The sequence below is a fragment of the Morone saxatilis genome, unplaced genomic scaffold (assembly GCF_004916995.1).
Source record: "Morone saxatilis isolate NCDOM2014 unplaced genomic scaffold, NCSU_SB_2.0 Contig10, whole genome shotgun sequence".
In the NCBI taxonomy this organism is placed as follows: domain Eukaryota; kingdom Metazoa; phylum Chordata; class Actinopteri; family Moronidae; genus Morone; species Morone saxatilis.
The window spans coordinates 8,912,835-8,926,880 of record NW_023339652.1 but is presented as its reverse complement, the minus strand read 5'-3'; the positions used below and the strand labels follow the sequence as shown (position 1 = coordinate 8,926,880).

Genomic DNA, 14,046 nt, shown 5'->3' with positions numbered 1-14,046 from the left:
GGGGGGGGGGGGGATGTTGTGCGTTTCTGATACGGAAACAAACCTTTATAATTTTTGATAACTGCTCTTTTTGTTGCAACCAGAGAAACTTGGTTTGGATTGAATAGAGCTGGGCTGACTTGCTGTACAGTGCATAGTGAGAGTGATTGCAGTGGGGATTTCGGAGGAGGAAGTGGTACATCCATATTAAGTGTAAGAATGATGTATGTATAGACAGAGGGTGTGAGGAGTCATCAGTACTTGCTGCTGGAGTCGTTAGCAACGCGGCTGACGTAGGCTTCATAGATGTTGTCCAGGAATGAGCTGTCAGTCTGAAATACACAAGCAACGATCACCACACTGTATATATGTATGTATGTGTGTGTGCATAAAGTACACAGCTTAGAATAAAACATAAACACAACCAATTAACAATGTAATATGATGTGAGGCCCTGGGCATGTAATGTGTCGGTCAGATACTTACCTGGATCAGATGCAGCAGTGTGGCTTGTAGCTGGCTTCTGGACAGGATTCTGATCTCCTCCTGCAGCAGGGGTCTGGACAGGGTTGAGGGGGCAGAGCCACTCCCCTGGGCAACTGACAGCCCGCCAATAATCTTTGCCTGAGTGAACACACTGGGAGAGAGGAGCAGGTTGGGGGCCACAGTGGCTGGTATTCGCTGGGGGGAGATGACCTGGACAGACAGGGACAGTTATTAGTTTCCTTAATAGCTGTTTCCAGTCAGTAAAAACAAAGTTCACAGTGTTTACCTGAAACTGCAGCGCAGCCTTTTGTCCTGCAGTGGCTGTGGTTTGGTTTGGGACTGAGCATGCACCTTGAGTGGGCCCCAGAAATCGAGGAGCCAGTCCTGGACAGAGTCGAGGTGAATCATGGGAAGCCAGGTTTTGCTCTTGCTGGACCAGTTGGAGCTTTTGCAGGAGCTCATGAGGCGACACCACACCAGGCATCTGGGAAGACAGACCTGACAAGAGAGCGTAAGGGCCCCAGTGATTAGAAATATTTCCATAATATCTTACACAGATAATACAGGCATCTTGGCAGAGACATTTTAGAATTTAAATAGAGAAATGGATATAGATAGATGCATACATAGTCAAATACCTGTGAGAATATTAAATGAATAGTTAACTGACAAAGTTTTCTCAGATGAGAGATATTCAATCAGGCATGTCTTACAGAAATAGTCAATAGATTCAATTAGATAACACTGGGAAGCAGACATCATTATGGAACGGATTCCAAGACCCGGCACAAACAAACACACAGTATAGTCTGTTAAGCCCAGTTCAGAACAAAGATTTGCAACTATATGAGCTAAAACTTGCAACTACTACAATGTGCCGGTCTGCAAAGTTCTGAAAACCTGCCAGTTTACATCAATGTGAGTGCCTACTGTGGTTAAAATTTAATTAATTCTGTACACATGGCACAGATTTATGTGCACTTTGACAAAAAATGCTTTTAAAAAGTAGGTAGGAATCTGTGTAATGGTTGACTTAAGTTTGTGTGACACAAAAACTGCAAAGTGACGTGAGGGCAGTCTTATTTTAAGAAAAGTGATGTCATACCTTGTGGAAATTGAAAGACTTGGTCATTGGTCACCTGAGATGGCAGCAAACCTGTTAAAGCAGCAAAAATATGACTGAAAATTATATGTGGAAGTTTTTTTGTACCATTTATCTATTTATTAGCCAATAATTATTATTCAATACATTCTACTATCTACATCCACTCTTATATTTGCCAGAAAAGTGTATATAGTGTAACTTATACACTTATAACTTATTCAGCACAGAGTCATACTGCTGGCACATTGATAGCATAAGATATACCTGAAGCTGACTGGCTGTTCTGCTGTGCCTCTGGTTGAGATTTAGATAGGCTGAAAAACAGCTGCTGGCTTTGTTGCGCTTGGAGGTGGGCACATGACACAGAATCCACCATTATGGGTTGGGAGGGGAGATGGGTGATCTGCTGCAGAGGAGGAGGGTTGGGGCAACACAGTGAAGGAGCAGAGGTGAAAGAGGGAGGAGGTGGCTGGGTTTGGAAAAGTCTCTTGATTGGGTCAGGTTGAAGCTGTTGCTGTTGATGATGATGATGGTGGTGGTGCTGCTGATGATGATGGAACAGATGGTGATGGTGGTGATGCTCCAGTGGCACCCCATTGTCACACAGCCTGTTCTCAGGGGACTCGGACAAGGTCTGAAGCACCCCTCCTCCAGAAACCCCTCTCTGTCCCTGCATGAGCTTCTGGATGGCTGCACAGTGCTGAGGCTGCTGCTGCTGCTGCTGATGATAGGTGCTAGTGGGACTCGGCAGTAAGGCCACAACAGCACCATCTTCCCTGATAGTTTGTCCTCCAATCACAGCCCTGAGCCCTCTATCTGAACAGTCAGCCATGGCGACGTTCCCTCCCTTGGAGGTCAAACTTCTAGAGTTCACCGTATCCTCATATGTCAGCGTTCGGGCTACGGGCGGACGAGTGACTTTTCCCGATGACGACGACCCCAAAGGAGAGATTGGGTCAGGTTTGGATGAGTGTTGATGTTGGGAGCCAAAAAGAGTGGCAAGAGAGAGAGGCCTAGGTTCACCACCTTCACTGTCCTGAAAAGTGCAAACAGAGAGTTTAAGAGAGGCAAGGGGGGCAGTAAGCATGAGAAGACACAACTATGATGCAGTTATTTCTGAAGTGGCGAACTGCAAAGGTCTGAATGATTAAAATGGGCCAAATACTGTTTGTAATGGCAACAGCTCCTGGTTACTGGTTGTGAGTACCATTTATTTAAACTTTAGCTGATCCCTTGCCTTTGTTCGCTTGCTGTGGACCAGATATGTTCTCCGCCTGTTTGTCAGGGGCTGATCGTCAAGGAAGGACGATGTACTGAATACAACCCTAGAGCGAAAGAGGAAGTAGGATGTGGGTGTTTTACCTGTGCGTTTGGTTTAACGGGTATTGGTTTGATCAGGTTGGGGTTTCCACAAAGAACACTGCTGCCACCAATCTCCTTTGGCTCTGATGTAGACTGTCCCTGAGAGAGACATATGGAAAGAGGGATATAAAAAGAGAGGAAGGAAAATGAGAGAGGAAATACAAACGATCAAACAAAATGTGTGTCACAGTTTTCCAGAAGGTAATCATCCAAAATATCAATCTGTAAGGTTCTATTTGTTACAGTCTTCGGTTCCCCTACCTTGTCATACTCTGTGCGTGCTTTGGTCAACATCTGGATGATGTCCACTGCCTTTGCATCACTTTCTCCTCTTCTTCCTCTTCCAACAACTCCTCCTCCTCCTCCTCCTCTTCCTCCTCCTCTGATTACTCCTCGTCCTCCTCCGACTACTCCTCCGACTACACCTCCCCCTCCTGGGGACAACCATCCACCCTGAGACTGAGCCAGGGCCTGCTCCTGCTGGGTCAGGCTACACACATACATGAGTCCATGAGAGAGAATACATACAGCTTAATACAAGGCAAGCAGCAAAGGGACTTTGGTCAGGATAAGACTGCCACTTTACTTCACTTGTAATATATGTTAGTCCAAGTAAAAGAAACACATTCGCTCACCTTGGGAGCCAAGCTCATTCAAACAAACACACCATATTAGTCATTTGTTGGTTTTAAGCCCCACAGACACAGATCCACTTATAAACATGTAGTCTCTGTCATGTGCAGACAAATAAGAAACAAACTCTCACAGCCACGGTGGCCGTAATTCACTAGTCCCTGTTTGGCAAACCAAATCTCATTTTGAATTTGTTTTCTTTAAGTGATGTATAGAGTTTGTGGTTACATAAGGACTTACATTTTCATCCTCTGGGCAATGCGTTGACAGTCCTCCTTATCGTAGAACCAAATCCCATGGATAACCACTGGGGCAGTGAGGATAAGGGGGACATAAAGGGGGAAAACAGAGAAAGAGAAGGGAACTTTTGAACATGTTTCATAAACAGAAATGTAACTCTGGTCTGGAGTAATGCCTCAGTCGAAGCTAAAAATCAACTTAGCCTGTAAAATAATGAAACTGCCTGTTGCATTTTGAGGTGCACCAGCCAGTAAGGTCAGCAGACAACAAAATTAGTTTTCTGACCTGCCATAGCCTTACAATCAAATAAAGGCACAGACATGCTGCTGTACAGCTCTGCTGCTATGACATCAGTGCAGGCCTGACAGACATGTAAACCGTTTATTATTAGCCCTGCTGGGTCTAAACCCAGGGTTTAAAATGAGTCATTTCCCAATGGGAACAGAAGCCAGCAGTGCCATTATGGGGCCCAGGAGTCTCCTGAATTACATAAACATGGTCAACAAGGGAGGAAAAAGGCAACAGTAATACCCATTTGTCAGAAGATTACACTGCAGTAACTAAGTAGATTGCATTACATAATGACAGTGACTCATTTTGCCATTTTCATTTGCAGTGACTCCTAAAAGCATATTAAAAGAGATGGCATTGTTGCATACGTATTCAAATCCAGTCAATGAGGAGAGAGTCATGATTTTGCCCAGCAACAAAATTTAGTACCGGTTAATAAAAACAGTGAAGGTCTAAAAAAAATGTACAGATCCCACGGTCTTTGAACTTCTTTTACTTTTCTTTTACTAACCCTAACCCTAAACACCAAAACAATGTAAGTTTAATGTTTTTTTCTACAAAATGTACTTGATATAATATGATTTAAATCAGATAAAAGGAGTATCAATCTGAGCAGGGATTTGATGCCAGGTTTTGGGGGTTGACATGACAGTGTTGCAAACACATTTCAGTCAGTCCCAAAAAAAGTATTGAGGTTTGATACCAAGCCGTAAACACGACAGCAGGACTTCATCGCACACCTCAACACACTTACTGTCTCAAGTGGATCTAGATACGATAAGGCCAATCTCAAAAAGGAAAAGGGCCAAAGTGTTAAAGACATGAAGAAAGGAAAAAAAACACTTATGAATGAAACGGAGAGGAAGGATTTAAAGCCAGGCAGAACAGAGCGAGAACAGAAAGTAAAGTGGAGTCTAGTTACCACCACAGTCCTATCAAAGACACACACACACACACACACACACACACACACACATTCCTACACAGCCAGACATGCACAGAAATACACACACTTGGCTACAAATTAGGTTGGACAAGCCACTAAGGTCAGTATGGATGGGGGGAACGGACAGAGGGAGAGGCAGAGACACATACGTATACACACATACACACACACACACACCACAGAGTTCAGTTGAGCCTGGGAAAATCAGCCCTGTACCAAATAAGTAACTGCAGTGGGAGACTGCCTGGTGGAGCCAGAGCCACTTAGTGCTCACTGGGGATGAGACTGTTTGACAGAGACAGAGTCAAAGTCAAAGAGCTGGAAAATTGAGAAAAAAATGAGCGAGACGGATATAAAATAGGAAGAAGTGAGGTGTGTTAGAGAGGAGGTTATCAACAAGTCCATCAAGCGGGGAAAGATCTAGTTCTGCAAGCTCCTTAGCTGTCAGGAAACAGAGACTAAACTTTGTCAGTGAATGTAAGATGTTAAACTGAAGTGAATTGATGGGACACAGAAAAGGACAAGAACCTGTGGCACTTAAGACAGTCTCTTTGACCGGTATGCTCTCCTGCCTCACACAAACCAAAAGACCAATACAGGAGAAGAAAAGGGTTGGCCCTGCTCTGCCAAAGGTTTAAACCTCAACAAGATAGACAAGAGAGTCAGAGAGGGAGCGGGAGAGTGGGAGGAGGACTACAACCAGTAGCACCAATAGAAAAGTGGCTGTGGCCACAAGGTTGAGCTCTCAGGGTGAACGTTAGAGAGAAAAGGGTTCCAGTCAACACCACTGGAGACTAATAGAGAGAGGAAGAAAGGCGGAGGGACATCTACATTGAATAAGTGAACCAGAGATCCTAACCAAGTGAACTGGACAGCGAACTCCACTGAACCGTCACATAGGCAGATAACTTCAACAGAAGGATGACCAAAAGTGTGAGATCGCTATTAGGAGGGGCCACTAACTGAGAAAATCTAACTTCTGAATATGACTGCATCCCCTTACAGTCTGAAAAAGGAGTATAGGAAACTTTGGCAATAATTAATCAGCTGAATTTTGTAGGTGTTCCAAGACTAACGCTGTGTGGTCCTTTTCAAACCCTCTGTGACTACGACAAACCAGCCAAACAGCGAAAGCACCGCTGCATGTGATGTCTGTTATAGACCTACAGTAACTCTCTGATGGGACTTCGGTGGGACTTGGATGCATAAGAAGACATTTTAAAATCTTGGAAGCAACACTTCAGTCTGTCATTGACTGTTGGAGCTTGGCTTTTAAAAGAAGACATTTTTAGTTATATCTGATTTGCACAGCAACATCGCATTTTCGAGGAGGTTTAAATGCTTAAACTGCACTACTGGGACTTCTCAAAGAATATACTTTGTTGTTTAGCTTTAGCATAGTTAGAAATGCAGACATATTCGTAAGCAGAAGTGTTGTCCAAGATGGATTAGGTGTGCTTTTACTGCAGTATGTGACCAGCTTTGTTGAGAGAGCTCAGTGAATCAGTTATGAGTAACAGTGTTGATATTCTTTTAGCTTAGATATTTAGTTTACTGGAGGTTAGAGGTATGTGCTCTTACAGTAACACACATTCATGATTGGAATTACTGTTGTCTGAGAAAAACCATCACTTCCTTTGTTTGTAGGAATGGAATTCATGACCTTGGAGGAGTAAATATTGAGATTTACAGCTACCGAGACGCTCATCTAAGAGGACTTTTATGACTTCCTCCTGAGGCTTAACTGCGGCCATATTCAAATTGCTCTTTTTGCCACAACTGCTGTGACAGCTGTATGTGCACTACCTGACCTGACTCAAGGGACAACCCAGTGCATCAGTGTATCCTTCGTTTCTGAAAAAGGAAAACTGAATCGGAGGAAGCGGCATCTTTTAGCATCACCTTCATTGAACCTTTGCTGAAGTGGAAATTTGAGGTATAATCTGAGAAATTACTAGAGACTACTGAGAGACCAGTGGAGTCATGCTGAGAGGCCTGTTTCAGAGGAAACCTAAACATGAGAGACTGGAGGAGGAACCTGAGGTCAGATTTAAAGGCTTGCTGGTGTCAGAGAAAGACCTGGGATATACATACATCCGACCTGGAGGTAAGACTGTCCGTATACCTGATATACAGAACGCCATGTTGGCCACATCCAGTATATGTGGCTAGAGGGCTACAGTGCATACAGCAGTTAAGGTCACATCCACATTAGTGTAAATGTAATAACATAGCCCTTTTTTAAAAACATTTTAAGGTCTAGAATTCAGACTGACTTTATACTCAAGTCCATCAACCTGCTGATAATTTTGTCATTAAGTGATTAATCATTTGGCCTATAATATATATAATAAATAAATGGCCATGGCACTTTTCTAAAGACCAACAGTCCAAAACAGGAAGATATTCATATTGTATTTGCTATCACATAAAAACAAAGAAACGCAGCAAATCTTCACTGTGCAGAAGCTGGAAATAGGTAATATTTGGCATTTATGCCTAAAAATGACTTAAACAATTAACTGATTATCAAAAGTTTCCTTTTGATTAATTATTAGATTATTTTAATAATTTAAATAAACGTATTCAACACATTTGGGCTCTGCGTCGACAGGAGTATAGAAAAATGAAACCACCCTTCGCAGTGACTTTATCTCTGCTGCTATGCGGTACCGTCCAAAATCTGCATGAGTGGGTCAATGGCACAGGAGGATAGATAACAAAGTGCTGCACATGAGTCAAACTGAGAATACTGTAACGTACTTTCATAAGCATGTTTGTGATTTCTTAAAGACAAATAAGAAATTCATATCAGTTGTTCCCAGTTAAAGTATCTAGTGGATCAGACACCAGCCAAAGATGAAGACAGTAACGGCTGAGGTTAGGGAACCAACTCAATGTGAAGATAATGGGACCACTGAAACACTACTTGGGATTGTAGGTGCTTATGGGAAGGAATGTAAAAAGCCTTCTATCGGTCCCTCTGTACTAGAACATTTGCCAGACAAATAACAAATAAAGACTGGCTCAGACTAAAATTCTCTTCCCTAAATCTTGCCCTGTTCTGTAGTATATCTATCTAGTATATTTTTAGGAGTGCCACTTTGTGCCAACTGCCATTCCAGGAAGTAACGGCAGCACTGAGAGCTACATGTTTGTCTAATGATAAGATTCCACGACCCTTGCGCACAGAGGTTACGAGACAGTGGGACTTGCAACATTACTAACAGCCTGGGGCATAAACAGTCTTACAGATCTGTTAGCCAGAGGGGGGAAAAAAAAGATCCAGTTTATATAGTTTTCTCTGGAAGAGACTGCTCTACCCCACACATAGAACCATCCGGTAAACACTCTGTGATTTTATGTCTCTTAGAGCATCTAAGGTGCGTCTCTCTCTCTCTCTCTCTCTCTCTCTCTCTGGTTATGTGTGGGGTTCGCTGGCTCAACCTTGTTACATATGAATGCTAAAAAAAATCATCTGCGGTCCAACAATCATAGTAAATCCCAGCAGCTATGGTGATAAAAATCTGTTTGATTGCAACCATACTGCATCTATCCTTATTTGGGCACTTTATAATCCGTCTTCAATCAGTGTAATCGGCTGGAGCCACTGACTATTAGGTTTGCTATGCAACCACTCACTTTTAAACTCTCATAGCCCCTGCCCATATTTCCTTTTTATGAGAGGAAATAGTCATCAACGTAGTTGTGATTACCAATTTTGTTTTTAATTTTCTTTCCTTCCCAAGACATGCGAGTTAGCCATTCGCTTGCAATTAAGTCCCCATTACGGATGCTCGGACCACATCTAAAGGCCAGTACTTACGCAGATCAAATGTAAAAAGGTGTTAAGAGGTCACCGAGGAAAGTTGAAGTCATACATATTATTTTACTTTGCCTTCAGGATGTTTAATAATGGATATGTTGTTTAAGTGTCAGTAAGAATAATGAAGTACTACAGTAAAGGGATCAAAGCAGGCGTAAGGAATCCACTGGTATCTAAACACAGCATTCCACCTGCCTCCTACTGAGCCTGATGGAGAGTGTGAGGCCACGACAAAGGTCTGTGTGTGTCAGCGATTCCTGAGTGAGTGTGTGTTTATATTATCAGTGACTGTTGTGGTGTATCTAATCTCTGCTGGCTGGTTTTGTAGTGCTGTCAGGCTCTTCTCCCACAGGCACACTCTGCAACGTGTTTGGGGGTGTGTGTGTGTGTGTCTAAGCCAGATGTAGGTCTCAGAGGGAGACAGGCTGATAGAATTGGAGTCACCACAATACCTCTGCTCCTTATATGGAACTAATGCTTCCCACTGAAATTAACAGCTGAAATGCTACACGCTTTATCACATTGTTTATCTTTTATCTAAAGAGAATTTATTTTAACTTCCTCCCTGTGGCTATAGATAGATAGACACTTGTCATGTTTAAGTGTGATGTGAATACATTACTGTAAGGTCTAAAGTCACAAAGATATGGTTTCATGTGGATTCTGAGACTGAATTATACACAGTTCAGTGTGCATAGCTTACATACATGTAAGAAATCTAGTGTCAGAGTTACAAAAAGTGACACAGGAGTCTTTCGAATGAGAGCCAAAATATAACAATGAGAAGCACAATGCAAGCTGTTTTTCTCTAATTTAATGTTGTCCCAAATCCCCAATTACCTACATCTGTGTATACACAGGGGGGCAGAATGCTAAGCACTCTGCGCTCTCTCTGTTTGATATTTGTCTTTTTTGCCATCTGTTTTCTGGGTAAACTGTTAAATGTGGTCTCTAGCTCTTGTTTTCTTTCTTTCCTGTTTCTTTGTCTCTATCTTTTAATAACTTTTTCTCATTGCGTCTGGCTGATTCTGATTAACACGGCAGACTTTTCTATTTATTTGGTCTATGTGGCTAGTGCTGGGATTTTAACATCTATGACTGTACAATCTGTGATGGTTTGGCTAACTCTATTGTTACTGACCCCTGTATAACTAAGGTTTTTCCACATCTTAAAAAAGCTAAGACATATGAAGTTTGTGCTAATATTTATGATTCATTGCAATGAATGTTGCATTAAAATACATTTTAATGGGTATGAAACTATACCAAATCTCTCTGTGCACGCTGTGTTCAACAGGTGGTGAGAACAAGAAGTGTGTTTCTCTGTGTATCTGAGTGTCTTTCTCCTTACATCGCGCATTGCGGTAAAGCAGGAAGGGGTGCTGGAGCTGAAAGTCCAGGTCTTTGGTGATCGGCTCTGTCAAGTTCTCCATGTTAAGTCTATTCATAATGGTGAAACCATGCCTGGGAGATGCCAGTCTGAAATACATGGGGACAAAGCACAGAAATACATGTTAAGTATCCATGTAAATGTGAGTCAATCACAACTTAAAACAAGAGGCACTTCAGCTATGTCATGCTGTACCATATTTACCATAATATTGCACAAAAAAAAGAATATTAATACAACTAAAATCAGTCTATACTGAAGGGAAACCACCAATTGGTCCCAATTTACTGCATGTTGACTGTCAAGTACGCCTGTAGTCTCAATATGTCAGTCTCAACAACTCAGAACTATACTTTAGGTAAAGTCGAACATCAGTTTCATTACCTTGTGTAGATAAAGAGGGTGCCTTCCACCTCTGTCTTTTCCTGAAAAACACACAAAAAAAGCTAACAAATGTCTGAAAGGATTCATCATTCGTGTCACTCTGTACTCTGGTCAGTGTCTTATGTATCTGCCTAAAGATTTGACTTATGACTGGAACAAGTAAGGTAAAATATATATTTTTGTTTTTAAACAAAAAAAAAGAAATATATGTGTGAATTAGATCAAGCTTTTAGTCTTCTGATAAACACAGCCAGAACAAAGTGCTGAAAACTGGTTGTTGCTAAAGGGGAAATATTTATCTGCAAGTGCTGTCTAGTGGTACCATTTCCCAGGAAATAAGATAATAGAGAATAAAACACATTTTATTGTTGAGGAAAATAACCATTTTCAAGCCTAAATCAACAGAGCTGGGTTAACAATAGTGTTAACTTTAGTTGGGGTAAATCTTTTCAGTCACAAAGCGCGCCTATCAGGGAGGAGGACGAAGCTAGGCTAAGTTAGCACATGGGATCCTTAACCAAAGTTCAGGCTTACCCACTCATTTGCCCTGTTGTTGTAAGTATACAGGGCCACTTGGCTGGCCACGTCCACGATGTTATTGATGTATGGGTCTTGTCGCTGCAGGGCGGCCAGACTTATGTCCAGTCCTTTAGCGGGGAGGAAGCTGCTGCTACCTGCAGAAGTCGCTGTCATTGTCCCCTATGGAGAAGTTAGCTCGCAACCTAGCTTCGGCGGCTAACGAGTCACAGAAAGATGAGATGAGAGCCAAAGCAGCAACGCGGTAAAAACGTCGGTTAAAAGTATATTTGCACAGTAGCTTGTGTGGCAAATTAAGACTTGTAAATTAAAAAAAATCAAGAGTTATTGAGTTCTAACTGCCATGACTGAGTTTGTCAACGGCCATGTTTAGGCAGAGAGATTGTAAACAACCAGACGTGAGTAGTTGCGCAGCAGGCTTCTAGCAGGATTTTAGCCTTATCAATCAACTTGGAAAAATCGATGGATGGGATTTTCAGTATTACGGTAACTTACTTTCTTCAGTTAACGATAATATCAGGAGACCGTGCACAATTCGGTATGTAGCTTTTTATTTTTTATATTAAATCAATTCTTGCATCTTGGTTACAATCCTCATGTTTCTGAACACTTTGTGATTGTAAGGAAAGATATCCTGATATCCTGTCCTGTTTGATTTTGTTGTAACTTGATGTCTCTGTTTACTTCTCTCTGTACAAGTGAACAGCTGATGTGCCTCTCTCGTCTTTCATCTCTGTGTACATTACATCTGACTGTTGGGCAACACAGACTCCGATGCTGACTGATGTCTCCAAAGTCTCAGTTACATTTCCCATAAAATGCACTAGGGGGCATCAAAGGGATGGATAAAACGCAACCATCCCTTACTGCATAGGCTGGAGCTGATCTTAAAGCTCAAACTAGAATGCGTGCGTGTATGTATGTGTGTGTGTGTGTGTGTGTGAAAGAGCAGATACACCGTGTTACACAAACCCCCAATAAAAAAGAAAATTCCTTTTCACAGAGGTCCATTCCACTGCAAAGAGGAATCACTGAATTTTACACTTTAGGCACAGTTCAGCACATATCTATAGCTTTTATTTCTGTGGTAACGCTCCTGTAATCCTGCATTTGTAAAATTAATAAACTGCATGATTTTATTTGAACTATGTGCCTGCAGGTGGTTTTCCAGATATTTGTAAATGGGTGACGAAGGACTGCACACACAAGCAAGCATCCTCTTCGGAAGAAATGAAGGCACTTTTGATAGTAGTTATAGTTCTGGTTGATACATATTTCACTTTCACCTTCACCAATCGTTCTGTTCCTATATTTTATGTAAAGAAACATATTCCTCTTCTTCCTAATTTTGGATGCAGTACTTTAGTCACAGTATATAATGCACCAGCTCTATGGTTCAGAAATACGACATATCCTTCCTGAAATTAATACTCAAGGACAGAGCAGTAACTGATACAGGAACAGGACTTTCAGGACTGTACGTTCTTGAAATCCATATCAGCCATACCCATATCACACAATATCAGTTGCATCACCTGACAGTGAATCTCCATATTCACAACACATCCTGTTCGGTTACAAGGGTACTTGAGGAGACGTTGCCACCTCTTCAATTGAACATACATAAATCCCTTTATTCTGTATGCGTTTGATAGTAGATTACCTCTTTTATAATCTCTTACAACCACCAATGAAGACTTCATACATGAATGCTCTTTAATCACTAAATTACCACTATTTAGCATCATGTATGAAATATGCACTCCTGCTATCCTCTACAGTGTACAGTCATAGTTGTTTCAGTAATTAGATTTATACTGTGACAGAGACAGCTGTTGTGCATCCATCAACAGTCATGTCAGAGTGTCCTTGAGAAAAACAATGACCATCCAACTGCTCACTCAGTTTAAGCAGCACTGGTTAAAAAACATCTGCTTTAAGCACTTCAAACAACTTCTCCTCTTAAATGTGAATGAAGCACTTCCAGGTCAGACTATGACACGTCTGCCACTCTATTAACATGAAAATAGCTGCGTTGTGATTCAGCATGGTCCTATTTGTCTCCTAGGTACATAGGTAGTGTACTGTATGTGTATGTGTGTGTGTGTTTCAAGGTATATATGTGTATTTGTTAGGGTGGTATCTATCTGTGTGTAAGTGGTGTGTGTGTTTGTCAATGATGAGGCTAATGAGTTGTCCATCAACAGGTCAATACTGCCAATACCATTCAGTCAAGATTGAGTACTTGACTCTGATTGGTGGGGATAGGCTTAGGGATGCTGGTGATTGGCTCACAGGCCAGAAGGATAACGGGACAGAGCCAGTAGGCAGCTTGTTTATACTTATTTTAAATAAATGTCTTTAAGGAAAGTCATTTTCCTGTATCAAGTGAGGTCCGTTGAAACCAAACAATATGTGCTTATTCTGTGTGCGCAAACAAGCAAGAGACTGTATAACTGTTTAGGAACAGATCTATAATTTACATAGGGCATACACTGAACGATTTCAGTTATCCATGTGGATAGGCATGGGGCTGTAGGCAAAGGGCCACAGTGAATGGGTAATAGATGGCCTGCCTGGAGTGTTCAATATGGGTCCATTGTGGCTCCAGGTGGAGATATTACATTCTATATTATGGTACTCATTTGGCACTACATTTAAGTCACTATGAGAAAGTAGCCTACTCTTATATACTTACACATAGAGACATATTTACATCAGGGAGGCCTGGCCACAATGTTTTGCTCATGGTCAATGAGCAGCCCTAATGGTATCTATGCAGACTGGAACACATCGACCTTATTAAAAGCCATTGCTACAACTGATATTCTCAAGAGGTATAAGGTTTTAAGTGATTGTATCCATTG

At 41.7% G+C, this 14,046-nt stretch overlaps 1 protein-coding gene across 1 annotated transcript; it reads right to left on the bottom strand.

Annotated features, from left to right (window-relative positions):
- Positions 1 to 6: 6 nt before the first annotated feature.
- On the bottom strand, positions 7 to 11,599 carry dcp1b (decapping mRNA 1B). Its single transcript, XM_035673412.1, has 11 exons — positions 11,177 to 11,599; positions 10,643 to 10,683; positions 10,220 to 10,347; positions 3,806 to 3,872; positions 3,194 to 3,422; positions 2,933 to 3,031; positions 1,835 to 2,606; positions 1,571 to 1,621; positions 752 to 963; positions 466 to 675; positions 7 to 311 (listed from the first exon to the last, which is right to left on the bottom strand). Exons 1-11 carry the CDS (start codon positions 11,333 to 11,335, stop codon positions 234 to 236), a joined length of 2,046 nt encoding a protein of 681 aa, XP_035529305.1. The 5' UTR covers positions 11,336 to 11,599; the 3' UTR covers positions 7 to 233.
- Between the last annotated feature and the right edge of the window lie 2,447 nt (positions 11,600 to 14,046).

What these genes read in the sequence shown, in the direction of transcription:
- dcp1b (XM_035673412.1), bottom strand. Translation starts at nt 11,335, where the DNA reads ATGACAGCGACTTCTGCAGGTAGCAGCAGCTTCCTCCCCGCTAAAGGA. An exon ending in GCTTTACCGCAATGCGCGAT is followed by an intron (nt 3,873 to 10,219) that starts GTAAGGAGAAAG and finishes TCACTGCCCCAG; the next exon opens with TGGTTATCCATGGGATTTGG. An exon ending in AGTCTTTCAATTTCCACAAG is followed by an intron (nt 964 to 1,570) that starts GTATGACATCAC and finishes CTCTCTTGTCAG; the next exon opens with GTCTGTCTTCCCAGATGCCT.